Raw genomic sequence first — 27,227 nt, forward strand, 5'->3', positions numbered from 1 at the left:
ATGTGGGGGAAACAGGCATAGGACTTAAAAGCAACAATATTAGTTACTGTAAATATGCTATAAGGTTAAACATTGTTTCAAAGAACAACTGAACCACTTCATCCAGAAAAAAAACATTGTTGTGTCTTCTTGAGTACTTCTGCGCATGCGTCCTGTGTCAGTCAGCTGGCGGTGACGCGCAGAGGAATCCGAGCAGAGCCGCTCATTGAACTCTTGAGGAACGCGCCTCCAGTGGAGTAGAGCGCTGCTGGTCACTGCGCATGCGCGTTCTTCAAAAAGTTTAGTGAGCGGCTCTGCTCGGATTCCTCAACACCGTCTTCACTGGAGTAGAGCGCTGCTGCCCAGTGCTCACTGCGCGCGACATGAGTGAGCGAGCGAGCGCGCTTCTCGGACTTTCGGCTTTAGTTGCGCTTCTTGAGTGAATCACGGACTAGAAAGAGAAACGATACTAAAGAAAAACACGATGTAGAGCAAATACCGATGCTGGACTGTTAAATTTCACACCTGCAAAGCAGAGCTCTGTAGTATCGCGCTGGAGGAGAAATATACAGCGCTGGGACAAACATGCTCTCGCCGTTCTTGGCGTATTTGCTGTCGGTTGTAGTTCTGTGTCGGATTGCACGCTCCCAGTACTCAAGCGACCAGTGCAGCTGGAGGGGCAGGTGAGACACCTTTCAAACATTCACTTTGTCTTCTTCAAGTGCTTCCTTATTGCTCGTTTGTTAATGTGAAATCATTTTGAATTTAGTCAATTGCACTTGGATGTTTAACTCTTTAAAACCCTAGATTACATTTGTAGATGTCCTTGAGCTAAACTAAAAAACAGTTTTGCTTCTAAAGCAAGTAAATCATAATTCATATTATTACAGTGTGTGAAGTCTTAGCATGAGCAGTAGCATCAGAGTTATGTTTATGAGTAGTTCAGTGATTGTAGTATTTCTTATTTGTGTTATTGTTATGAGTGGTAGTGTACTGTCTGCATTAATGAACGTTTTATCATACGCTTATTTTTTTTACTCATAACTGTTCTCTTGGTCTGGATAGTTTAGATTTACTTACTCATATCTGTATTATTATATGATCAGTAAGTTATGACAACATGTTTTTACATTGCTTTAACTCATCAAAATAAGTTCTACAATATTCAACTCATTTTTTAAGTCAGTTTAATATAATTTACGCTGAAATGACTTAAACATCCAAGTTGATTCTACTTAAAAATTTAAGGCAGCAACTTTTTTTTCCTTCAGTGTACAGTAATTCTCTCCTGCTATGTTGAACCTCACTGGCATAACCTGACTATCTGAGCAGTGATTTCATTTCTGCTCACTGGTTTGACCTAACCCAAGTTAATCTCTCATGTATAATATGCAAATCACTCGGTTCTTTGTTTGTTTAGACAGTTTAACTTTAATAAACCGTTGCCCCGGTGTTACTCACACCGCAATACTGATGACAAAAATAAAACATTTTCTAGAAAACGGAGAAGCTTTTAGTTTAATATCTTCTTGGCTTTTAAAGCCTTAGCAGTTAAATGAGAGAGAGATGTTTCGAGTCGGCAATAAATCTTTAGCTAATGAGGAGTTTAGTTCATGCAACGATTTCTCTGCCACATAACTTCATCTCATAACAACGCTTGTTATTATTCCTCAACAATAGCTCTCTTGCTTCAAAAAAATTCCTTAATAATCATAACATATTTTGGGTCTGCGTGAAGTCTTTTTACAGTAAAAAGGCTGAGTGCGCAGCCATAATCTGCTGTTGATTTGCCAGGTCTTCGTTCAGCCTCTCATTACGGCAGAGCTGCATTTCAAATGCTCTTAATTAAAGAGGGGCCGTTATAAATGAGGGCACGGCAGCTTGCGAGTCTGCTCCGCACATGCGTCACCCCAGGCTCCACATGAGTTTTGGTCCTCACCTCTCATTTTGGTGAGAGTTTAATCTGGGGTCTGGGCGCCCCCCCTGATTGAAGCAGGCCTAAATTCATCTCTGGTTGAGGAACCGCTGGAGGCTTCAGAAGCAGATGGCTCATTTTCTGCCTAACTGACATCGGGCCACAGACTCGGAACCGCAGATGATGTCTAAAAGTAGAGGAAGGAGAGTCTTTTGTGTGGCCGGTGGACAGCGGCAGGACTGCTGCCCGGACATGCAGCTCCTCGTCTTTTTGAGGAGTTGAAAGCGAGGGGAGGTTCACTGCGTGACCTGCATTTGCACTTGCATGCTCCGGGTTCGGCTACTGTCTCTGCACTTGTCTGCAGAGAGGCCTGCGTGTCCTAGGAGCCATTGACTTGCGTTTCAAAAATCCTACCCACGGCAGTATGCCAGTGTCGGATCTTGCCAAAGCGTTGGAAAGGAGAGAAGAAAAACGAGAGACGGTTAATGTGTATGTGTGTGCGCATGCCTGCACGTGACGGGTCATGCAGTAAGCCCCGCGCGTGGGTCTTAACACCTTGTGTGAAAAGACATTAACTTCATTCTTCCTGCTCTGAGAAAAGCTTTTCTTTCATATGAGCTTCAGCTTTGGACTCGACTCTGGCGCAGACTGTTCCCGAACAATCAGCCTAATGTTTGAAGTTTCCTTTGCCGTGTTTCACATTAAAGGCCACTGAAGTAAAGCTGACAGAAGATCCAACCACCCTTCTTTAGGGGACTACCCTAGTGTGAGATGCCGCCATTTGCGTCAAACCAGTCTGCTTTGCTTTGTTTAATCTAAGTAGTTATTTGTTCAAATTTACCAGCTGTTACTCGGTCAGAATTTGGTAAGTAATACATCACAGTGTTTGATGTTTGACGACTGACCCGTTACAAAACCTAGTGCCATTTCCCTTCCAGTAATTTAAGGCAACGTGTGATTGTTTCCAGACAGTAGCCAAGAAAATGATGCTGCCTTCTGAAATCATTTGTTTTGGCAGAATTCATGGATACGCCAATCCCAGAATGACTGTGCTTAGTGAACAGAATTCCTTTATGAAGTCGAAAGAGACATAGGATTATATTTTATTATATGATTGTATTTAACTATATTTCATGCAGTTCTGAAGTGTTTTGATTAAAAAAGAGGCTAATTTGATAAAACATTTACTTGTTTTCCCAGCGATAGACCAATATGTTGGCCCATATTTTCGACCTTTTTAAGATGATCTGTGGTCAACCAATATATTGCCTTGGCTGATATTATATTGGCCAATATTTGGCCTTTTTTCTGTTTAGTCATAAGGGGGACTTTTATTTTGACAGTACTGAAGTGTATTGATAAAAAGAGAAATTCGAATAAAATTAACTCTTTTTCAGTGATAGACTAATATGTTGGCCCAGATTTTCGACCTTTTTGAGCTTATCTTCTCAAGTGGGCGACCGATATATTGCTTTGGCTGATATATTATATTTTGCAATATTTGGCATTTTTTCTGCTTGGTCATAAGTGACTTTTATTTTGACAGTGCTGAGAACTGTCATATTCACTGTGTACTGTATTTTAACATTTAGCATTACCTGAACAGATCACACAGATTTATCAGATATTTAAGTGTTTACTTACTTTTTTATTCTTAGTTTTAAACTCGAAGTGAAACAGAAGAAGTGACATATCTTTTCTTGCGTATTGTGACATATGTCTGAGTGAAAAAGATTATAATATTATAAATATTATAAAATGCATAGATAAAAAAATATATAAACACTTTCCTGTCAAATCTCTACTGTCCTATCCAATAAAGGCACAAAAAAGGCCAAAAATATAACTTAAAAAAAACCCTTTCTTTATTTTTGAAAACAAAATCAAGAGTTGCTATCTTAAGTATAAATCTGATTATTATAATTATTATTGAAAACATTTTCAAATTGATTAGTTTTAAAAGGATTAATTTCCAATTATTTCAGTAAATATTATGTAAATAAATATAGATTTAATGGTAGCTAGCAATTGTTATGTTTGTGATATTTATTATCTTTAATTTAAGTGCTGTTATGTCTTATTTATTGGCTTTATATCGGCCATCAGCCACAAAAAATATATCTGTCACTGTCAACCACTAATCTGCAATATTCTGTTTTTAGTCTGTTAATCTAATATGTTTGCGTGTGTGTGTGTATTTTAAATAAAAAATATTGCGTAAAATAAGTGCTTAAACAGCAAGTGTTAATTTAATGCAATGTTATGCATTTGCTATAATTAAATTGTGGCTATCATCTGACTGGAAAACAAGAACAAAAGTGGTTGTCCACTATTTAATGCAAATGCATTTAATTTGTGTTTTATGCTCATTAGAATATTACGTTGTTAGCTTTATTTTAACATCACAATCTATTGGATTCAGTTGTGAGTTTGAGGTTCTTATCATGTTTCGTTTGTGGGTCGCTGCCTATGTTACTTTTAGGGTTGAGTTTCGGTTAGGATTCTGCTATTGAAAGTAGAGTAGATCCTGGATCAGAGCTTATATCTCCTTCCTCTGCCTTCTTGCAGTGGTCTGACCCATGAGGGACACACGCGGGATGTGGAACAGGTGTATCTCCGCTGCGCCCAGGGCTTCCTGGAGTGGCTGTACCCCACAGGGGCCATCATCGTCAACCTGCGACCAAACACGTTGTCCCCGGCGGCGTCTCATCTCTCCGTGTGCATCAAACCCTCTAAGGAGTCCAGCGGGACACACATCTACCTGGACCGGCTGGGCAAACTGCGATTGCTCCTCCGTGAGGAAGATCAGGCAGAGGGAAGAGTGCAATGTTTCAGCATCCAGGACGGGGCGCTCTTCATCGAGGCAGTGCCTCAAAGGGACATCAGCCGAAAAATCACAGCCTTCCAGTACGAGTTGGTCAACCACAGACCAGGAGCAGATCCACAGTCATTATCTGGTATGATGTTTTCTTGATCTTTAAAGACTCCCCTGACAAGCGCAGTTTTCTTTCATGTGAAGTATTTTCTGAAACAGAAATGTCAAACTTAAGGAGTAGGGTTTTTTTTTTTTTTTTTTTTTTGGCAGAGGGAATTATCTCAAAGCCAACAGACATCAGCTAAAAAGTCCAATTTTGATTTGTGGATTCTTTGATGGAACAGTAAGATTGTTTTGGTGTGTTCGAAAGAAGTCTCTCATGTTCACCAAGGCTGCATTTATTTGATCAAATTACAGTAAAAATTGCAAAGAAATTGAGGTAACGCTTTACTTCGATAGTCCACTTTAGACGTTCTACTGACTATAAGTAACTTTGCAAATACATGTTAATGTATTCTACTAACCCTGAAACCTAACCCTAACCTAACATTGATATGAAGTTGCAAATTAATGAGAGTTAGTTGACATTAGCCTGACGTCGTCATACTCAGATTCTAGTCAGAAAATCATTCTGATATGCTGATTTGCTGCTTAAAAAAACAGTTGGTCTGCTCAATGTTTTTGTGGAAACTGTGATACAAATTTTTTTCTGGATTCTTTAATGAATTCAGAATATGAAAGAGTTTCTATTGAAATTCTATTGAATTGCTGCTGCTTTCAGCAAAAAGCATTATTCAGTTTCCGTGACTCCATGGTTTTTGGGCACACATTTATTAAAGCACGCAATACCAAGGGTTTGTTTATTTTCAAAAGTATGCGATCCGTAGCCAATGTTTTCATGCCCAGCAACAGATGATATCTTTACCTCAGGAAACATCCACCCCTCTGTGATGCTGAGATCTGTTGCTCATATTTATCCTGGAAAGCGATACCGATTTGAGCCTTGTTTGCCGTGTGATTTTCAGGACACGTGGCGTAGGTCCCACGCTGACATGCCACGAGCTTCTATCAGTGATTTACTCCAGAAAATAATCATGTTAAACATTTAGCCTCATTTCAGAAATTACATTTCAAGCATTGCACCTGCTAAAACCGAATAACAAACTGAATGGCATAAAGCAAAGTAGATACATCATATAACAAGTCTGTTTTCCTCTCCCAAACAAAGCAAAAGTATTGTTTCAGCGTGTTTCCCCCTCGAGGGTAAATGCATTCATAGCTGCCATGTAAATCTGGCTCTCATAAACCGTGTTTAGTCAGATTTCTGCAGACATGGATACAGTAAAATCAGAGCAACTTTAAACGGTTTCTGTATTCTGGGACTGTTTGGCCTTAATGCATTTTAATATAACCCATTTCCTTTTTAAAGTATATTGTGGATACAGATAGATTTTAGGTTGGTTTTCTTTAGTGTTGTTGCTATACTAGGAAGCATTAAAAGTGTATTAGTGTAAATACGTCATACTACTTTGTCATTGTCAATAAATACCACCATTGCACCATAGTGCATTTGAGAGTTGGGCCTTCATTTTTGTGACGGTTTATTACGTCCAGTAAATGGGCAAATTTTTCTACACATGGTTTGTGTCCTTTGTCTATGTCCTCCAGAGAGCTTGTGTGTCCGCCTGCTTGTGATTTCAGCTATCTGAGCGGGTTAGATCTGTAAGGTGACCTGTTTTCCTTTTTCTGAGCGTGTGGGTTTTTCTGCGTTCACCTCGTGAATGCTGACCTGCTGTGCTGGAATTGAGTTGCTTTCCATCACTGTGGAATGTGTCTTAGACCAGCTGTTGGGAGGACATATTATCTCCATCTTTTTTCCCTTACTCCCTTCCTCTTCCTCTCTTCCCCTGTCTCTCTGGCTTCCCCTCCCTCACTTTTTCCTTCATTACTTTTCGTTCCGCCTCTCTGAAGTGGTTGGGATGCAGGCAGAGTGGCATATGAATCTTTTCTGTATTAGCATGGAATGCAGGGGGACCAGATGTAGCTGGGACACTATCTTCCCCCCCCTTTCGCCCTGCCAGCGTGTGAAGTGGTTGTGATCCCAGCAGCGTTGCATTAATTTGGGGCAGCGAGGGCTGCTGACTCAGATGCCAGCCCATTCCTGCGGTTCCGTTTCAACTTTCGCATGCGAGTCGCTGCAGAGCTTTTGAAAAAGCCCATCTGCACTCCAAGCCCAGCTTCACATCAAAACTCTGCGAGGCCTAGCGTTCTTAAAGATCACCCGCTTTGAAGCTTTGGCGTTTGCCAGCTGTTGCGAAGCTGATTCCTGGATGACTTCTGGCCTCGTTGGTGATGTGACGCGCCGCGCCTTGTGTTGCAACAACGTGCAACCTCTGGTCCGCTCTCCTCACCCACAGCTCCTCAACAGACCTGACCGGACCAGCTCTGCTCATATGTGAAGGGCCAGGTTCAACAGATCAGTTATTTCACCCACTTTCCATGCTAAGGCCCAATCTATGCTGGAAGAAAGCTTGCTATGCATCAAAACTAGATTTTTTGAACAATTATTTATCCTACACTGTAAACGGCCATTGTCGATGCACATGCAGTGCAAATACTTAATTGATTTATAATGGGATCAATTTAGTTTTGTTATGAGGCAAATTAATGAATTATTTTGCTTTACCTTTAATGACTGTAAGGACATTTATAATATACATTTTTTGGACACCTTATTTGACTCTTATTTGCCACAAGCTTCCAGTGTTGATTGTGTCAGCTTTATATGACACTTCATAACAATATGGCAGCTGTACAAAATAGCAACTAGATTCTATTTACACTGAGTGAAAATGGTATATTTTTTAGCGATAGATGCTATTTACACTAAAGGTGATGATACACGGGGCATCTTTTTGAGCAATGTCACTAGGCAATGTTGCCATCAACAGGCAACCAGGTGAGACGCGGCCCACGACCGATCTAAAGTATCCAGATAGAAATTTGTTGCCCATTCTCAATGGGAAAGTGCCCAAGCATTACTCAAAAAAGTTGCCCCGTGTATCATCGACTTAAGTTTAAATAGCAATAGATTCTATTTACACTAAGTCGAAATAGCAGCGGAGTTAGTGTAAATAGCCTCTGCCAACAAGGCGGGCTATTTGCACTTAGCGTAAATAGACACTCCGTAACAATATACGACACTTTATAAAAAGGTTAGTTCCAGTTCTCGTGGGTATTGATTAGTCAATAGCTGTTTTATTCACAGTGAAACACGGCTATAACCGCTTCACCCAATGGTTCTGCGTATCACTGCACAAGACCCTTAGTAACCACTCTTTGCAACGTAAACATTTGTTTGTTCTCATGGATATTGTTCATTGAAGCTAGTATTATGTAGAGTATTGTGAGAGAGAGAGATCGAGTGAGCGAATGTATTACCTGAATTTAGATATAACATTTTCTTTAAGGTCAGTCCTATGTTCACAACACTAGCTATGTTTCCATCCAAAGTTGCGAATGTAACTTATGCGCAAAATTGGAATATCGCATAAAACATTTGCGAATAAAGCACCGTTTCCATCCAGTGAGAACATAATCGTCACTTCCTGATAAACTACCGCCATAAAAATCACTAAGAAACATCGGAGAAGCCACCATATATAATCATTTTCGTATATAATAAATGCGTTTCAGAGAAACTTGTGCGTCTCAGTAAACTTGTTGTCTTGCTTTCAGAGGCAGATTCTGCTGTTTGGGAACGCAGTCATGTTAGACAATTCTAGGAGGGAAATATACAGTGCATCTTCGACAACAGACTTCTGAATGACAAAAACAGCATTTCAGATGCTTTGCAAACAAGATTTTTCCGCTGGTTAGTACAGTTATGCTGTTACATCGCGAAAGTCACATGATTTAGTTTTCTGCGCATCGAGGAATTTATTCACTAAATGCATTTCCATCGTAGTTTATGCGCATCTGACTCAAACGAGCGCATGCGTTTTTTTATGCGCTCCTTGGTGTTTCCATTCAGTATTTTTTTATGCGATATCCCAAAATACGCATAAAAATAGGTGGATGGAAACATAGCTACGGACAGCGTTAGTCAAAGCATTTGTCAGTTGCGTCTTGAGCCTTGTTCACAACGAGTTTCAGTCCTTTCAATATAAAAGTCTTCGCTATTGAGTGACTCACTCATTAAGACAGTCTTTACCGCCATCTAATGGCGTTCGTGATACAGCAAAGCCTCTCGTACCTTATAGCTTACAATTTTGTTGTACTTTAGAGCTAGGGACCAGAATATCCTTTCATCGCGGTTCATTAAAAGCCAGAAGACCTTGAAAACCACATAGCAATGCTCTGTGAGCCAGCCACACGATCCTAGCATTGTGAGTTGTGGCCAACCACCACTCACATTTACTTCAGGAAAAATGTAGTTAAGATTTTGGAAATCTTTTTGAAGATCTACCTGCACTAATAGACAACTAATCTTTAGGCTGGTAGCTGTGGAGAACGTCCACAGACAAACCTGCCCTACCCAACAGGCCGCAACCCATAAACCTGTAAAACACCCATAAACCCTTCACCCAGCAGCCACCTGAATCAACCAGCCGCTCGCTCAGCCCCTCGCTCTGCTGCAAGCCTAAGGGGCTTGAGACCCTCCAGACAAACATGCTGGACTATATCTGCGCGTGGGGGCTGTAATGACCCCGTAGCCTGATTTATTTGGAGAGAGAAAACACGCTGATCAAAGCCGACGCGGTGCTGCCAGTGTTTAGGTTATGCTGATTGCCTTGTAGCGGTCACAAGAATCTGCGGCGACCTGAACGCGAGGGAGTGTGTGTCTTTTGTCATGTGTCGATATGGATTGTAAAATAGTACAAAGTGTTCAATTCACTCTAGGTTGTTGGCACAGGTGGAAGTGCTGTGCTATGTTGGCTCCTCTGGATGTTTCTTTCTCCCTTTTTTTCCCCCCGAGCTTCTAGTCCTTGCTCCACGTTTGAGTTCTTCTCAGCTGGATCTCATTTGCGTTGGGGTGTGAGGACACTGTGTGTGTTTGTCAGTGTTTTTCTAGCGGGGGAAGGGTCGAGATGTTTCCCTCCTCTCCACCAACACAACCTCCTGTTGGTTAACTACAGATGGTTTTTTTTTTTAATGAGGAGCCTTTTCTTGCAGGCCGCCCCACATCTCTGTTTGGTTAGAAGCCGACTAGCCGTGACGATAAAGTTGGCTTCTGCACGCTCAATAAATCTGCAGCAGAAATTAATTATGTCTTTTTGAAGGTCTGTTGTGTATTGGGAGCACGTGGCGGGTGTAGATGTAGATCAGCGTTCTGGTTTGTTAGAAAGATTTCTGAAAAATAACATGCTACATTCTGCTCATGTGATAGTTATTTGTTGTTCTGATGCATTACCGTTAAGCATTGGGTGTGTTTGGTCTGATTTTGTTTTTCTGTGTTTCTCCACAGCACCCTGCCAACCCTGCACAGATGCGGAGGTCCTGCTGGCCGTTTGCACCAATGACTTTGGTAAGACCAAGCACATCTTTTAAAGAAATGTTAATAAATCAGAACAAATCTCTTTAAGTTTTGTAAATTTCAATTATATTTTGGAAACCATCCTGAAGCATCCTTCCCATCTGGCACAACCTAGAGTGAGCTACAGGAATGCTTTAATGTGATCCAATATGATTCTTCTAAGAATCAAATAAGATCCAAGTAAATAAACTGAAATTCCTGCAGGATTTTTTATTAATATTTGGTACTAAATAAATCCATCTATCCATTGGTCTATCTATCCGTCTATCCATCAGTCTATCTATCTATCTATCTATCTATCTATCTATCTATCTATCTATCTATCTATCTATCTATCTATCTATCTATCTGTCTATCTGTCTATCTGTCTATCTGTCTATCTGTCTATCTGTCTATCTGTCTATCTGTCTATCTGTCTATCTGTCTATCTGTCTCTGTCTGTCTGTCTGTCTGTCTGTCTGTCTGTCTGTCTGTCTGTCTGTCTGTCTGTCTGTCTGTCTATCCGTCCGTCCGTCCATCTATCTGTACGTCCATCCATCCATCTATCTGTACGTCCGTCCATCCATCCATCTATCTGTACGTCCATCCATCCATCTATCTGTACGTCCATCCATCCATCTATCTGTACGTCCATCCATCCATCTATCTGTACTTCCATCCATCCATCTATCTGTACGTCCATCCATCCATCTATCTGTACGTCCGTCCATCCATCCATCCATCCATCTATCTGTACGTCCATCCATCCATCTATTCGTCCGTCCGTCCATCTATCTGTACATCCATCCATCCGTCCGTCCGTTTGTCCATCTGTGTCTGTCTGTACATCCATCTATCTATAACTTTCAGACTACGCTTTCTTAAGCCAACATCAGAGTTTGTTTACAAACTTTACACATCTTATTAGTTTAATAAGATGAATTATGTATATCTCTGAATCATATCAGCCCTCATTATGTCATCTTTAACAAAGCTTGCGTTGCTTTGGATAAATGCTTTGGAAACAAAATCTTACAATTCCTGTTGATTTCCTAAAAAGGTGTCCTAAATGGGCATGGAAGATGTTTTTAAAATATCTCGTTTTTGTTTTATGTCATCAAAAATGTTTCATCATATGAAATTATCCCATGAAGATCCTTAAGGATGGTGTTCGCGATTGTGCTAGAAGTTCAAATGAGAATCCGATACACATTCTTTGAGGATTGTTTGACCAGGGACGTCCCATAATGCAACCAATATAGAAAAATCCCACCAACTATGTTTGTCTTATGTAGTTTTATTTGTATCCTCTACAGTGGCACGGGGGAATATTCTTGGTGTGGCAGAGGAGGACAACCAGACCTCTGTTACTGTGTCCCTGAGTCGCCTTTACAGACAGAAGACACAAGTGTTTGTGTCTGGGGGCGGCCGGGCCAAACGATGGACGGGCTTTGTGAAGATGCCCAGCCAGTGCAGGGTTAAACCAGGGGAGGGCGAGTTCCTCTTCACTGGGACGGTGCGATTCGGAGAGGCCTGGCTCAGCTGCGCTCCACGGTACAAGGACTTCCTTAGGGTGTATCAGGACGCACAGCGGCAAGGGACTAACCCATGTCATTTGGACACAGACTGAATTCTTTCCAGGAAACCACGCGGTCCGCCCCGCCGTGAGGAACTGTGACCCTGCGAGCAGCTGTCTGTCTCTGTTTGTGTCTGCAGACAGGAGCGGTTAGGTCCGTATAGACTGCAATATGAAAAAATGCAGAATTCGATGCAGAAACAGAAAATTCCCTGAGACACGACTTGTGCTATTAAAGCATCCCGCAAAAGCAACTAAAGTTGGACTTGTATTTGCTAAGCCAATGCCGATTTCTCCTGACATGTCTTAAGACTGATATTTTTCAGATTTATTTTTTACTTTCTTGCGGTCACAATGTAGCAGACCTGGCTGTTGAATGTGTAAAATGTGAAAAGAACATTCTAAAACGGAAGTCTCAAATGCTTTGTAAAAAGCTTGTTGTACAGTTTTTGCAGTTGTTTCTATGACAGAAATATATTGAAGAAAAAGCCTGCTTTTTAATTGTTTTATTTTTTAAGAAAATTTTTAAGTGCAATTCCTGCCTGTGTTTTGTCTTCAGGCTGTTCAATTGCAAATGTGTCTTTCCAAGGATTAAAGGTCTTTTGTTTTGTCTTTGGAATCAAATCATGTGTCTGTATTTTGTTTTTTGTTTTGTTTTTAAGCACACTCACGGTCAGTGTAGTTTTCTACCTAATCTATGAAATTTGTCTGAAAATGATTTTATCATGTACTTGTTCTCTGTAGTTCTTAGGTGGTTGCTTACAAGCATTTTAACAATGGGCTAATCTAAAAGCTGAATTCTGAATATTCTATATTGCTTGAATAATGTCGGCAAAACTGTGTGAGATGTTTTTTTTACACCAATTGTATCAACCACCAGGGGAAAATTGGAAGTCAGATGGCATAGAAAAGTAATATCACAGCTCTCTTCTAAAAGCCACACAATTAGATGTATCATTCATGTCCGTAGCACAAATGGTGCTGAATAAGTTACACACTTCAAGCAATAGTTCACAGAAATAATTTACATTCTGTCATGATTTACTGATCCTCATGTCGCTCCAAACCTCTATGTCTTTCTTTCTTCTGTGGAACATAACACAAGATATTTTGAAAGTCAGTGGAGTCAAAAAACCTTATGGAAAAAAAATAAATGGTCCTTTTGTTCCACAGAACAAAAAGTCATACAGATTCTAATCAAAAACAGGGACAAAATCCTTTTCAAATGAGTGAAAACAATATTTCTCACCTTTATTTATATAGCGCTTTGTTTCAAAACACAGCTTTGAAAACAGGAAAATGTTTCAAACAGAATTCAATTTTGTCAATTCAATTTCTCAAGTCATTATTTAATTGAAATCAGTTCAGTGTTCATTTTGGACCAATAACTGTGTAAAGTACATCCATTATGAAATGAGTTCAATTCAGCTATAAAGCCACTCTGCAGAAAACAGTGATGTCATCATCCAGCTAAGTTGAGTTCTCATCCAGACTTACTTAAAGCATGCAAACCGATTGCCTTAAAAAAACATCTGAAATGAGAATAGTATGTTGTGCTAACAAATGCTTAGTTAGTAGTTCACTTACACAAGAGTTCTAGTAATTAAAAAGGAACTGTAGAGTACTTGATCTTTTACTTTAGATTTACTCTTGACTTAGTATAGCGACCATTGTTGTGTTTTGATGCTGAATGTTGAATTCTGTGTGTGACTCAAGCATGATCAACTGCAAGATATTGTCAGAAATATAGAGGGGTTATATCAACCCGATTAAAAGTTTCAGAGGTGTTTATGATGTAAGTGTTAGCAATACAATTGTAAACGATTATACGACATAAAGGGAAATATTATAGGTTAATTTTAAAAGGTGACCTTCATTTCTGACTAAATCATTAACTAGTTAATTATTCAGTCAGAAGCTAGGTCAACTTTTTAAAGCAACCTATTTATTACTTCTCTTCCTTTGAAACCAAATAACTGTGATTTCTTGTTACATCGCTGCATCAATAGGAACAGTTATAATAATATCAATAATCCCAATAAGTGCCCAACCAAACACTTATCACCATAATGGTGAAGGTTTTTTTTTTTTGCTTGAAAAAATTGCACTCAAACATCATCCCTGTCCTCGCCAGAGCTCATTTCCCAGTACATTCAGCATCTGCCTCATATTCACCATCTCAAACATATTCTCAAAACTATCATTTTCAACATCTTCAACAGACAGCTTCTTCACCAGATCCAGCATCAAGTGACAGTGACAGTAATATTTGATTGAGTTCAGTTCTTGCTCTGCAGTAAATCTCTGAGCCATTTCAAGTTGTGCTGATGATTCTTCTTATTCTTTTGTTTTCTGCCTGCGGTAACTGTGAGTGAAACGTCACTCCATCATTGTGTATCAGACATTGCCACCTTGAGGAATAAAGGTGAATTGCACTTATTCAGTCATCAAAGATTCAATTATTGTGCAGAAAAAAAAAACACTGTTACACACCTCGGGTCATAGCGACCCTGTACCATTTATAAAAAAAACGAATAGGAAAACATCTGGCATTCTTTTATAATAAACAGGCATTTTATAAATTTGTCTTGTTAAATTGTTTATAATTAATTGATTGAGGAATACTAAGAAAGTTGCTGTCTAATTAAAAAATGAATGAGGAAGAGGATAGTGAATGACGTCCCGGGTCACTAAAGACCCGATGTATATGTTTAAGAGTAGATATTTTTTTATATTTAATATTTTCTTCAGAAATTACATAAGACATTTGCATGATTCCCAGAAGATAAAATAAGTACAATTTACACCACTCATCTGGCTTATTAAGATCAGTACTTACGGAGCCTGTAAAGGGACATGGAAAATATGTATTAAAAAAATGTTGCGTTCCCCTGAGAAACTTTGTTCAAAAGTTTTGTGAGAGAACGCAAAAGGATGTTTCCTCCCATGTCATATTTTTTCCCCCATCACTATGTTCATTTAGATGTGTGAACATATGACCTCAAACATTTCCTAAATAGTTCCTTCTCTGACAAAATGCCTCCTCCGTTATTCACCGGCCTCATGTTTGTGATTAACTAACCAACCTCCCATTCTCCCATTATTATTAAATCAAGAACATGATGCATAGCAAGCTTCATCCGCTGAGCATTGTGTGCGGATTCACTTCCGTCTGGACTCCCTCGGAGAAATATCAGGCTTTCACGCTGGTGTTGGTGGTTGGTCTATTGGTCCAGCTCCATATGAAATGCATTACTTCTGGTTTTCGAGCCATACAGGAGAGTTATCATTCACTGGAAGCAGACTGGAGCGGATTCCTCTCCACGGGTTGCTGTGGTGCCCAGGGAGGCGCTCAGTCAAGGTCAGACTGAAAGGGCTCTTTGTGTGAGCTGGTCCGGTCTGAGAGAGCGAGACGGCTTCAATAGAGCCCTGTGATGCCACACAAAATGGAGGAACTGGCCATGTGGACTATGAACCTGACCGTCCCAGATGCTTGTGGCTTATTTTCAGAGCGTCTTTTTCAACATACAGTATCAAACTGAATAAGTATGTGGTTTCAAACTTTTGGTTCTTGTTGAGTTTTGTTTTTCTCCATCTCATTCTGTTTTACTTTGACAGAAACACACCCATAATGTCTCTCAGTGAGTGGCCACAAATAGACAATTGCTTTTGCAGGCAGTTCTGCGCTCAATGGAGAGTCTGAATTCCAGTCCAACGGCAGCAGCTCTGGAATCGCTCACTGGGAAATGCAAACAGTGTTCCCATGACAACGGTGCGGTGCAGCAAACCCTCGCTCCAAGCTCCTACGAGGTGAAAGAGAAAAGAAAGGGAAAGACGTGTGGTTGTCCATTTGCACCGCCGCTTTGAGTGTCTCGCTGGCGACGCTCTGTCGAAGGGCATCCCGACCGCATTGTGATGTATGTTTGGAGTTTTTGGATAAGATATTCCCACTGGAACTAGACACTGACCTTGATGTAAGGTCACATTGCCAATGTTTAGTTGTTTATGTAGACTTACATATAAACTGAGAAAGTGGGCCCATGTCCTAGACACCATGATAAAGTTGCTGTCTTGCAGAATGCCCTTCCCAAAACCAAATTCAAATTCATCCATTATTATAACTATTAGAACTGTCCCCCTATATATTTTTTTTTAGAAAGTTTTGTTTGCTCCCCTCACTTCCCTTTTTTAGAGATAGGCCTAAACATTATTATTTATGAGTTTTGCTTTTGCATGTTAGGTATTTATTAGATATATTTGTAATTATACTTTTGAAATGATGATTTTTGATGAAGTTTCATTTAAAATATGCCAACTTTAAATGTAATATCGAATAATGCACTGCAGTTACAATTGTAATCAACTACATATGCTTTGTATGTTGGTCAACATCAAAATAAGTGGACTTCTTTAAAGCACGACAAAAGATTATTAAAACACAATTTAAAATTTGAATTAAAATAAATATTTTTAATTGTACTTGAAACTAAATATATTCAAAAATATATATAAATAATGGTGGTAAAACATTTATATAACTATAATGTAATGAAATATGCTAAATGCTAACCAGCCAAACATCCACTGCATCCAAAATCGAATACTACCATATTATTTAAGACTACATATACTTTGTATGTTAGTCAACATCAAAATAAGTGCACTTCTTTAAAGCATGACAAAAGATTATTAAAACACTTTTATTAGAATGTAAGGAAATATGCTAAATGCTAACCGGCCAAACATCCACTGCATCCAAAATCGAATACTACCCTACTATATAGAATGCAAAACAAAAAAAAACAGTATGCAAACAGTGTAGTATAATCCATAGTTTTTGACAGTCGACAAAAAGTACCCGGATGACCCACTACTCCCGCCGAGATTCTGAAGTGCGCATTCATTGGACACTTTAGGCCCTGTCCCAAATGGCACCCTAATTCCTCACGTTCTTCCTATGAGTCCGCACTTTCATGACGTAACATCGCTTTGACTGTCGGGAAGAAGTCCGCTCGCGAGCACCCTTCTGAAACCTAAAATGACAAATGGGACACCCTACGGTCTCGTGGACTTAACGGACATGTGCACACGGCAGCCATTGTAAGTCCACAAGACCTAAAGTGCATATAATGGCCCTGTCCCAAATGGCACCCTAAACCCATTTTCACAACGTAATGCCGTTTTGACTGCCAGGAAGAAGTCCGCTGCGGAACCCAAACCAGTGGGGGCTCGGCAGAAGTGTGCATCGAGGGCGCATATCGACCCCAAAGGGGGCGCTCGCAAGTACCCTTCTGAGACCTAAAATGACAAATGGGACACCCTGCGGTCTCGTGGACTTAACGGACACGCAGCGGCCATTGTAAGTCCACAAGACCGAAAGTGCACATGAAGTGTGCCATTTGGGATAGGGCCGAAGTGTTCAATTTGGGACAGGGCCTTACTATATCATGAGGCCACGGGTCACGGTATAGGATTTATGAATGACGCTGGAATAGGTCACATGACAGTAACAACATGGCGGATGTAGTACGTCTAAATTTTATCCAATCAGAAGCTACTACCATCTAGTTTTACATCCAATATTTAAACATTTTTTGGTGTACAGGATATGTTTTGTTAATCTGTATTTTTAGTGCTTTGCCAGCTGAATGATCAACACCAAGGAACATAAGGTAAATTGAATATGGCATATACCCATAAAAGCTCAAAACAGAGGGAACTAAAAAAAAACTCTTTCCCCGCCAGCATTTTTTAAAAACTTTTTCACAAAAATGGTATGTCCCCCCGGATATTTTGTTGTATGAATATCTGAACATGCAATATAGCAAAAGAAAGAACAGAGTTGTTGCTTTCAAACAAAAACCTGTTTTCTTCTAGCTTCATGGATTTTTTGTTAATTTTTTTTTTTTTTAATTTTATCAACACTTGAATGATGGTAAGTTTCATAAAAAAGCAACATTTTGAGCCAAAATCTAAGAAAATCGCATTTTTGTCAAAGACTACATCCAGATGGGATTCAGAGCGATGATCAAACACAGATGGAGTAGATCGAGTCCATCAACACCCCTAAAGCTTCACAGTCCTACAGCTCGTCCTGGGTCGACATTTCATTTAGTAACATTAGGCAGTTTTAATTTATATGCTGATGTTGTAATCACTTTATTTTACATTGATTACATATGCTATTGCTTGTTTCTGCATCTTCTTCGGCTGTTTTGATCAGGAGATCCAGTACTGTTTCAGAAGATGTGTAATAGCGCCCCCTACTGTATAACATTGTAAACACAGAAAGCCATAAATTTCCGTCAATGGCAGGAAAAGAGTTCAGGTTGATTGGTCTCTATGGTTCCATGACGTTCCAACGTTTAACATTCATGGAATCTGTCTATTGAACAAAAAGTTCTTTATAGTGAAAATGGTTCTTTGGATTTCTTAAATGTTCTTATACTAAGAAAAAATGGTTCTTTTAAGAACTTTTTACTAGAAGATTCTTTAGAGAACCAGACATGGTTCTTCTATGGCATCACTGTGAAAACTCCCTTTTGGAACCTTTATTTGAAAGACTGTTCATGAGCAAAGCTGTATATTGCAATATACTGTCAGATTGTGTCCGCCCCTGACTATAGCTACTGTTTTGCTCACCCAGTTCACTCTTAGGTTGAGGTTTGAGCAGGCAACACAAGCAGTTTCCTGGACTCTTAATACTATAATCACAATTAATGGTTCTCGTCCAAGTAATGCCAAAATGTACATCCAACCATACGCATTATAAGAATATGGGAAACTATTCATTGAGGACATCCTTGGAGTGGACCGAATAAACACTGAGCGGTTAAGATATTTGCAGTAACAGCAAATAACGCAGCGACTTGGCAGCAAAAGGGCCAAAGAAGGAGCCGGGGGTCCCGAGGGAGAGGAGATGGGCAAGCGAACAAAGCGAATGATTGGTGCTCTATGGGCCAGTGACATCTCTCCTGCAGGGGAAGTGGAGGAATGCTGGGAATGTGTTGACTTCACACACGCGCACCCCCCACAGAAGCCTGGCCTTGATGAGGGCGAATCAATAGGAGCTCTGTGGCGTCTGCACGTGGCGCTTCCTCCAGTACAAACACTACGCCTCGGCCCAGAGGACACCCACCAGCTAGACCTTTACACACAGACAAGAAAAACATGCTTATGAACGCGAAAGCAAATGTCCTTATAGCACCTCTGTATATATATTGAGTATTATTCAGTAGTATTGAGCATTTTTTAAGCATTTTGTCCAGTAAGCATTTCTAAACTTGAATATAGGAACTGAAAATTGACTTCATACAAATGGTATGCTCTGGCTGCTCCTCTCAATTGCAGTAATTAGCATTTTTAAAATGTTCAGAATAGCATTCTAGCATGTAGTATGTACGTATGTTGTAAAGTCTATTTTCTTCATGCATAGTTTGGAATACCCAGATTACTTAGTATGAGCAATGTGTTAGGGTCTAGGGTCACTGCAAACTGCTAGCAAAAGGCCAAAGTATACTTCACTTTTTAAATTTCGTCATTAAAAGAGTACTCGCGAACTGTACGCCCACTGCTTGATTTTTGTAAACTTGTACTTTGTATGCTCAGGTTGCACATGTGCATTTCATTTTTTTGCTGTATTTACATGGGTTTAACCTGTGGCAAGAGATAGCTCAAAACTGTGCAAGCGTCGAACACCTGTGTACACGTACAAGTCAAAAGAAGTATACTTTGCAAGGCTGTGCTCGCGTACATTTACAATATATTAATGTAATAAAAGGTCACTTAAGGGTACTTAGAGTACACTTTTCGTGACCATTTCTTAACAGACATATGTACACTTTTAAAAAGTATACTATGAAAAAATTGTTTTGAACATTTTGAAACTGTATGTTTTAATAATCTGTAATGCTTTTAAAGAAGTACTCATCGTTTGATGTGTTGACTAATGGCTCGTTTCCACCGAGAAGAGCGGTACGGTTCAGGACAGTACAGTACGATTCGGGACCGTGAATCCTGATCCGGCTTGCATTTTCACTGCCAACAGTACCTTTATGATGGGCATGGTGTAGTTTGGTGAACTTCTGTCAACCATTCAACGTTCTACAGTGAGTCTAGCTCCACCCTTTAGTACCGGACTACTGTGCTAGGTACCCCATCGGGGTACCCTTGGAAGCACTAGTCTGTTGCGTTCAGTTTTTAAAAAAATTATTTTTATTTATTTATTTTCTCTGTTACGTTCAGTGCTTTCTTCCGGAAACATCGGACCATATGAGATTCCAAGTCACAGTACATCACTTAACACAGCGTTCGGCTCGACTTGTCGAGACTGTTTTCCAAGATGGCTCCTGTCTGTATATGCGTAATGTACTGTCTTTATAAAGTATCTTCTTATTAAACTGTTTGTACACTTACAAAGTTCTCAATGCTTCGGTTTGCACGTAGGGACCCTCATTATGCTACCGTGTTAGTGTGAGGCTTTTTTGAGCCTTGTTAGTGGTATTAACTTGCGATTTAATTTTACTAATTATGTGCCCCATATACTAGCGTTATAAGCTAATCTGTTTTTGGAGATAAAACTCTTTACATTCGATTTTCATGAAAACGCATCCCAGAGAACGATCTACTCGGTAACCATGTGTTAATTACCCCTAGGTTCATTTTTCACCGGAGTTGTCCTTTAAATTTGATTAAAATTGTGTGTTATTCAATGTTGCATTGAAAGTTAAAAGGATGTCTAATGCTATTTCATGCATTCTGACTTGTTTACACAGTTAAATAGTTGGATTCTCATGCTAAACATGGTCAATGTTTCAAAAAACAAATTGGACATATGACGGAGTTTTTAATCCTCCTTCAGGGTTCGTATAAGTTTCAGAAAGTTTTATAAATAAGGCCCAGTTCGACGCTGGATTTGCAGATGGTTTGAAACTGAAAGATGGAACGGTTCCAGCAATAAAAGATCCCAGTCGAAACTGTAAACACTTTAAGTGAAACTGCATGAAATGTCTGTGCAAACAACACGAACATAAAGTGAATCAAAAGTGCAATGCAATGCAAATGTAATGATCTGTATCTGTCTTTAATAAATCTGATAAACTAAAGACTCTTTGGAGATATGAAGGATGCAATACTACTCTATAGGTACTCAAGATTAACATGAGATTGGCAGAAACTGTGTTATGTACCCTTTAAATGTACAACATTTAAACTTCATCATTACAAATGTGTAATTACAAATATATTTAAAGAAATTACATCAAAGTATATTTTACAAAGATGTACTTAAGTCATACTCAGCTAATTGCATTCCATGTACATTTAAACTATAATATATTTTTATTTAATTGTAATTAAAATGCTATTAAGTGTGCAAAGTTACCTATTGTGCGTGGCAAAGTGAGCAATGTGTTAGGGTCTACCCTGATCAAGAAGTTTGCTTAATTGCTTTGAATGTGAACTTGAGGTGTAGGCCTACTTCAAATATTAAAGATATATTTTAAATACAAGAAATACAAGTTTCAATAGAAATGAAATTGAAATATATTTTAGTTTATCGTAAATGCTTGTCATTTCAAAAGTACTCTTTTTATGTATATTATTTCCGTATCAAGTTCTCTTTTTAAAAGTATGCTATGTGTACTTCTTTTTAACAAGGGTATGGTGATTGGCTCTTGGCTCATTTTTAATTAGTTCGCCAAATGACAAAATGTTTTTACACAAAAATTGGTAAAAAAGTATTTTTTATATACATTGTCATTTGTTGAGTTAAACATGTAACACGATGAGTCTTGTGAGTTTGAATGTTTATTGTCTAGCATTGCATAATGCAAACTGCTTCAGATGCCAGTTGAAAAAAAAATTGTAGGCAGTTTTCAGTGTACACTGCTCAGTATGCAGTAAGCAGTATGCTAGTTTTACATTCAAAATGTAGAGCCTCATTCATAAGACACTAGGGGAACGAATTGTTTCAATGAATAAATGCGGACAATTTACATCACAATAGATTTACAAACCATTTATACACAAATTTGTTCTGCTTCTGTGTTTCATGAATGAGGCCTAAAGGCCTATTGTATAATACATATACTATAATTAAAAGATGGATCTACAAAAGCATTACCCAACAGGAGGATGAACCTCCAGAAGAGGTTCTGGAAAATGCATTAAAGCCTTTTATCTAATAAAAATGTCAATTTGATAAAAATATGTTTTTCAAAATGGATTAAAATTACATTGTTATATGATAAAATGTTCCATAATAATCAAGGAGAAATCTGAGAGCCCTCACTGTAAATTACAATACTTAACTCCTGTGCGTTTCAGAGGGAAAACTAATTCTTGTCTCTGTCATAACCTCTTTGTAAATGATATTTTTCTGTATTATTCTCTGCAAATTTTCACAAAAATTCTATCCTGTGTTACATGTGCACAAAACAAATAGCTTGTGACAATTAGATTAAGTACAGAGTCTGAAATAGCAATTGAATGTGAAAGGTCAGAACCCAGCATGGAACTGGAGTGCTTGAGGACTAGCTAGAGTGTTTTATGATCTCCAAGCGCAAGTCTGGGGAATTCTGTGAAGAAATTACACTGTGCACAAACTCAAATGCCCAAATAGGCATGGAGGCCTCACTTCTGTCTTCTTCTCTTGTGAAAAAAGATGTGCACTTGTAGTGTATTTCTATGGAGCCCCTAATATGACAAGAAGAGAAATATAAATATATATATATATATATATTTGAGATTGGAGGAAAAATTATGTCAATGTTTTTGCGTTCCCTCACAAAACCTTTGCATTTTCCGAGAAATTTTGCATTCCTTCACAAAACTTTAGCATTGCCCGAGAAATTTGTGTTCCATCATAAAACGTAGAATTACCTGTGAAACTTTGCGTTCCCTTGTAAAACTTTATCATTAGGCTACCCGAGAAACTTTGCATTCCCTCATAAAATGTTGCATTACCTGCGAAACTGTTCCCTCATAAAACTTTACCAAACTTTAGCATTACCCGAGAAACTTTGCGTTCCCTCGAAAAACTTTAGCATTACCTGTGAAAAATTGCATTCCCTTCTTAAATTTTAGCATTCCCCGAGAAACGTTGTGTTCCCTCGTAAAACTTTAGCATTACCCGAGAAACTTTGCATTCCCTTTGTAAAACTTTATCATTAGGCTACCCAAGAAACTTTGTGTTCCCTCATAAACTGTTAGCATTACTCGAGAAACTTTGAGTTCCTTCACAAAAATGTTGCATTACCTGTGAAAGTTTGTTCCCTCATAAAACTTTACCAAACTTTAGCATTACCCGAGAAGCTTTGCGTTCCCTCGAAAACACTTTAGCATTACCTGTGAAAATTTGCATTCCCTTGTTAAATTTTAGCATTCCCTGAGAAACGTTGTGTTCCCTCGTAAAACTTTAGCATTACCCGATAAACTTTGCGTTCCCTCGAAAAACTTTAGCATTGCCTGTGAAAATTTGCATTCCCTTGTTAAATTTTAGTATTCCCCGAGAAACGTTGTGTTCCCTCGTAAAACTTTAGCATTACCCGATAAACTTTGCATTCCTTCACAAAACTTTTGCATTACCTGTTATACTTTGTATTCTCTGAGAAACTTTGCATTTGCAACTCACAAAACTTTAGCATTACCCAAGAAACTTTGCATTCCTTCACAAAACTTTTGCATTACTTGTTTAACTTTGCATTCTCTGAGAAACTTTGCATTCACTCGCAAAACATTAGCATTGACAGAGAAACTTTGCTTTCCTTCACAAAACTCCAAGAGAAACCTTGAAAGGGTTAAGAATTCCCAGAAAATCTTGACAGGTGAAATAGTTTGATGTGTGCATTGTTTCTTTCCTGTGTTGTCGTATTTCCAATTGAATCACGAAATTTGGTCTGAAGTCCGAACATATTGTAGGTTTGTCACTTTTAAAAATTAGCCAATAGCCCTGAGCATAGCTTGTGGCTTGTTATGGATGACAGCATTGAAGACACTTAAAAATGAATAAATTAGCCATAAATTAGCCAAATTAGCCCAGCCATTTCCACAGGTTTACACATTTTCTCGGAACAGAAATAATGCAAATTTTGAATGTGTATATCTGAAGAGTTTCGTTGCAAAACGAGATATATCCATTTTGAGAAATGTTGGTTATTTGACATTATTATTTAAGACATCAAAAGTCAAGTTCATTCACAATTTTTTGTACATTAAACTATTACTTGAGCTCAGTGAAGGCCGGGACACAATATTCTTCAAATCCAGGATATTTTTTATTTAATTTTATGTCCATAAATAAGTCAAAAACCATGCCAAAATGCAACATATTTATCTTAACATTGTCAAACATCTTAAATTGGTTAAAAAAACAATACATCATAAATATATGGAATAGTATATACAAAGATTGATTAATAATAATAAGATTCCGAGTTAGTTTTGGTCAGAACATACACAACATAACGTTTTTTTTTTTTTTTTTTGCAAAACGCTATATATCCACCTTATAATCTACTACGTAATACCATTAAGAAAAGCTAGTGAATCAATGTTTTGTGTGTGTGTGTGTGTGTGTGTGTGTGTGTGTGTGTGTGTGTGTGTGTGTGTGTGTGTGTGTGTGTGTGTGTGTGTGTGTGTGTGTGTGTGTCGGCATGACAGACCAACATTACTCGCAGTCGCACGATGACAACAATTAATCTTTGGATATTTTCCCTCCCCTGAATGCCTTGCCCGTTTGGTCTTCTCCCTTTGATGATTTTCTTAAGATGCCTTCCTCTTTCTCCCAACAGCAGCTGGAATGACCGGCTCCAATCCGTCATCGAAATCCATAACGTTAGCTTGACTCTGAAGCTTTGATTCTCTGACTGACAGACAGCTGTTGATCAGTGACTTAGCCTACGTGACTGACAGCTCGCCTACAGTATAAATTGGTAAACGTTTTTTAGTTAGCCTATTGAATCCTCTTTTTAAAAATATGTTTTTTGTTTTGATATTATCGTTAAATCACTGAGCAAACTCGGAGCACTTCACCGGCGGTGACTCTCTCCTCGCGTGACATCCTGAGCTCGCGCAGCGTCCTAAACGTTCTATATCGCACTTTGTAAAGAAACTGGGCTGGCGGATATCGCGTTTTGTGAAAAAATACATTTTGTAGTTGGCTTAAAATGTACATTTTCAAATCTTATTAATGGCAGCAATTCACACATAGATTAAGGTACATCTAAACAGTGATTTCCAATAATAAAATCCAAATGTCAAAAAATGGCGTTTATCGCGTTTTGCAACCAAACTCTTCATCTGTCAATTGTTTTGTTTTTTTGTCAGTGTTAAGTAGGATACTAGCATCTTTAAACTGGTTTCAAACTTTTAAAGCATAATAAACCATTCACAGGCTTATCAGTTCTTATCTGACATTTACCCAGATGTCTGTCAGTGCAGTTATTATTAGGGCCATTTCTGATCTGTATACTGAAATGATAAATAAGTTTATGAGTATAATAAATCAAACTGAATCTAAGGAAGAAATGACAGTATAATCATGTCACATTGGATTTACAACCTTCCCCTTCTGCCATTCAATTGTACCCAATCTTAGTGTGTGCTGTCATCTCGCATGAGTGAAGATAGCCATATACATGGGATTTGTAAGCAAACACACAGGGTATAGGGCCCTCGAGAACAGCCCTCTCAGCACCCCCAAAAAAAGCTGTGTCTAGATGAGAGAAGAGGAAGATGTTGGACAAACACACTCCCGAAGCCAACTCTGTTTACTCTTCACCCTCCCCCAGTCACAATTTGCTAAAAGCTGGCAGTGCCATTTCAGTGGCCCCATGGCAACAGGAGAGAATATGTCACTGGGGTAAGTACTTTCTCATGATGTCATGAATTCATTATCTTGGCACAATGAAATACTGCATTGTCCGGTGCTCTGATAAGCCTCCTAGCAGTGAGGGGGGTATTTGTGATCACTTCAAATAATGATTCTTTATAGCAAGATAAACGTGTATGAAATTATATTGTTTACTGTAGGTAAACAGAAGCTTAATGCAGGGTCATTTACCATTTTGAAGGTTTACTCCAGAACACAAAAGCATTATTACTGAGCATTAAACCAGGACACACAGGGAGTATAGGGGGTGATTTTTCCCACACTATAAAATGTAATCTGTTAAATCAATATTATAGAAAGTTCTTATAGTGTAGTAGATAAATATAATGTAGGCTACCCTTACAGAACAAAGATATATGGAAATTTATTGCAAAATATAATGCATTTACATATATGGGAAACTAGTGCTTATATTTTTCCATATACTGCAATGTATGCATTGACCATGTATGACTATATATTAATACATATAAAACATTTAGAAATGAAGATAAAAATAGCATTACATGTAATCCTAAAGTTTTATCCACTTTACCAGTTTTATCCTTTATTGTGTACATATATTGCACAAACATTAAACGTATAAATGTGAATGTATTGTACACACATAGATCATTCACGGAATGAGTTAAAACAGACTTCTAGTTCCCAACATGCTTTGCTTCTGACTGTTAAAGGATATAAAATGTTAAAATGAAGTGTTATTTCATGTGTTTTTCTCAATATTAATATAGGGGGAGATCGGTTTGTGTTTAATGTTGTATTATTTTGGAATTTAGAAGGTTTTCTGGTGTGAGTTTTAGAGCATAGAGCCTGTGGTTAGGTTGACGATTGGCTGGACACCTTTTTTTTTTTTTTAAATCACATGCATAAAGGTATTCACAGCCTTTGCCATGACACTCAAAATTGAGCTCAGGTGTTCCTGTTTCCACTGATCATCCTTGAGATGTTTCTACAACTTGATTGGAGTCCACCTGTGGTCAATTCAGTTGATTGGACATGATTTGGAAAGGCACACACCTGTCTAAGGTCCCACAGCTAACAGTGCAAGTCAGAGCACAAACCAAGCCATGAAGTCCAAGGAATTGTCTGTAGACCTCAGAGACAGGAATGTGTCAAGGCACAGATCTGGGGAAGGGTACAGAAACATTTCTGCAGCATTGAAGGTCCCAATGAGTTCAGTGGCCCCCATCATTGTAAATGGAAGAAGTTTGTACCAGATGGTACCACTGTATGGTACGGTACCACAGCCATCACCGCACCTGTTTCCCATCAGCACGCCAATCTGGACCTGTATTAAAGCCCACACCTCACAATCACTATTTATCTGGTCTACAATGTGGTTTACAGACTTCTTACAAGTGCAACTTACCAATTATACTATAGACCCCTTCACGGTTCACGTCCCAGGAAAATTCACAGTTCGCATGTCGGGGTCAGAAAGTTCATTCCATCCTATTGACTTGTGTGTTAACCAGATAATTTCTCGTCAAGAAAAAAATGCCTACTTGCGTCGTGAACTGTGAAAATCGCACC

At 38.8% G+C, this 27,227-nt stretch overlaps 1 protein-coding gene across 1 annotated transcript; it reads left to right on the forward strand.

The window, feature by feature from the left end:
- Positions 1-238: 238 nt before the first annotated feature.
- Positions 239-14,378, forward strand: metrnla (meteorin like, glial cell differentiation regulator a). Its single transcript, XM_079844942.1, has 4 exons — positions 239-662; positions 4,463-4,851; positions 10,177-10,236; positions 11,541-14,378. The coding sequence occupies exons 1-4, from the start codon at positions 565-567 to the stop codon at positions 11,852-11,854; spliced, it is 861 nt and encodes a 286-aa protein (XP_079701068.1). The 5' UTR covers positions 239-564; the 3' UTR covers positions 11,855-14,378.
- The last annotated feature ends 12,849 nt before the right edge of the window (positions 14,379-27,227 follow it).

Source organism: Gobio gobio (assembly GCF_949357685.1).
Source record: "Gobio gobio genome assembly, chromosome: 1".
In the NCBI taxonomy this organism is placed as follows: domain Eukaryota; kingdom Metazoa; phylum Chordata; class Actinopteri; order Cypriniformes; family Gobionidae; genus Gobio; species Gobio gobio.

Coding starts and splice junctions, on each gene's coding strand:
- metrnla (XM_079844942.1), top strand. CDS start 565: ATGCTCTCGCCGTTCTTGGCGTATTTGCTGTCGGTTGTAGTTCTGTGT. Junction 4,852..10,176: donor AGATCCACAGTCATTATCTG/GTATGATGTTTT, acceptor GTTTCTCCACAG/CACCCTGCCAACCCTGCACA. Junction 10,237..11,540: donor CGTTTGCACCAATGACTTTG/GTAAGACCAAGC, acceptor TATCCTCTACAG/TGGCACGGGGGAATATTCTT.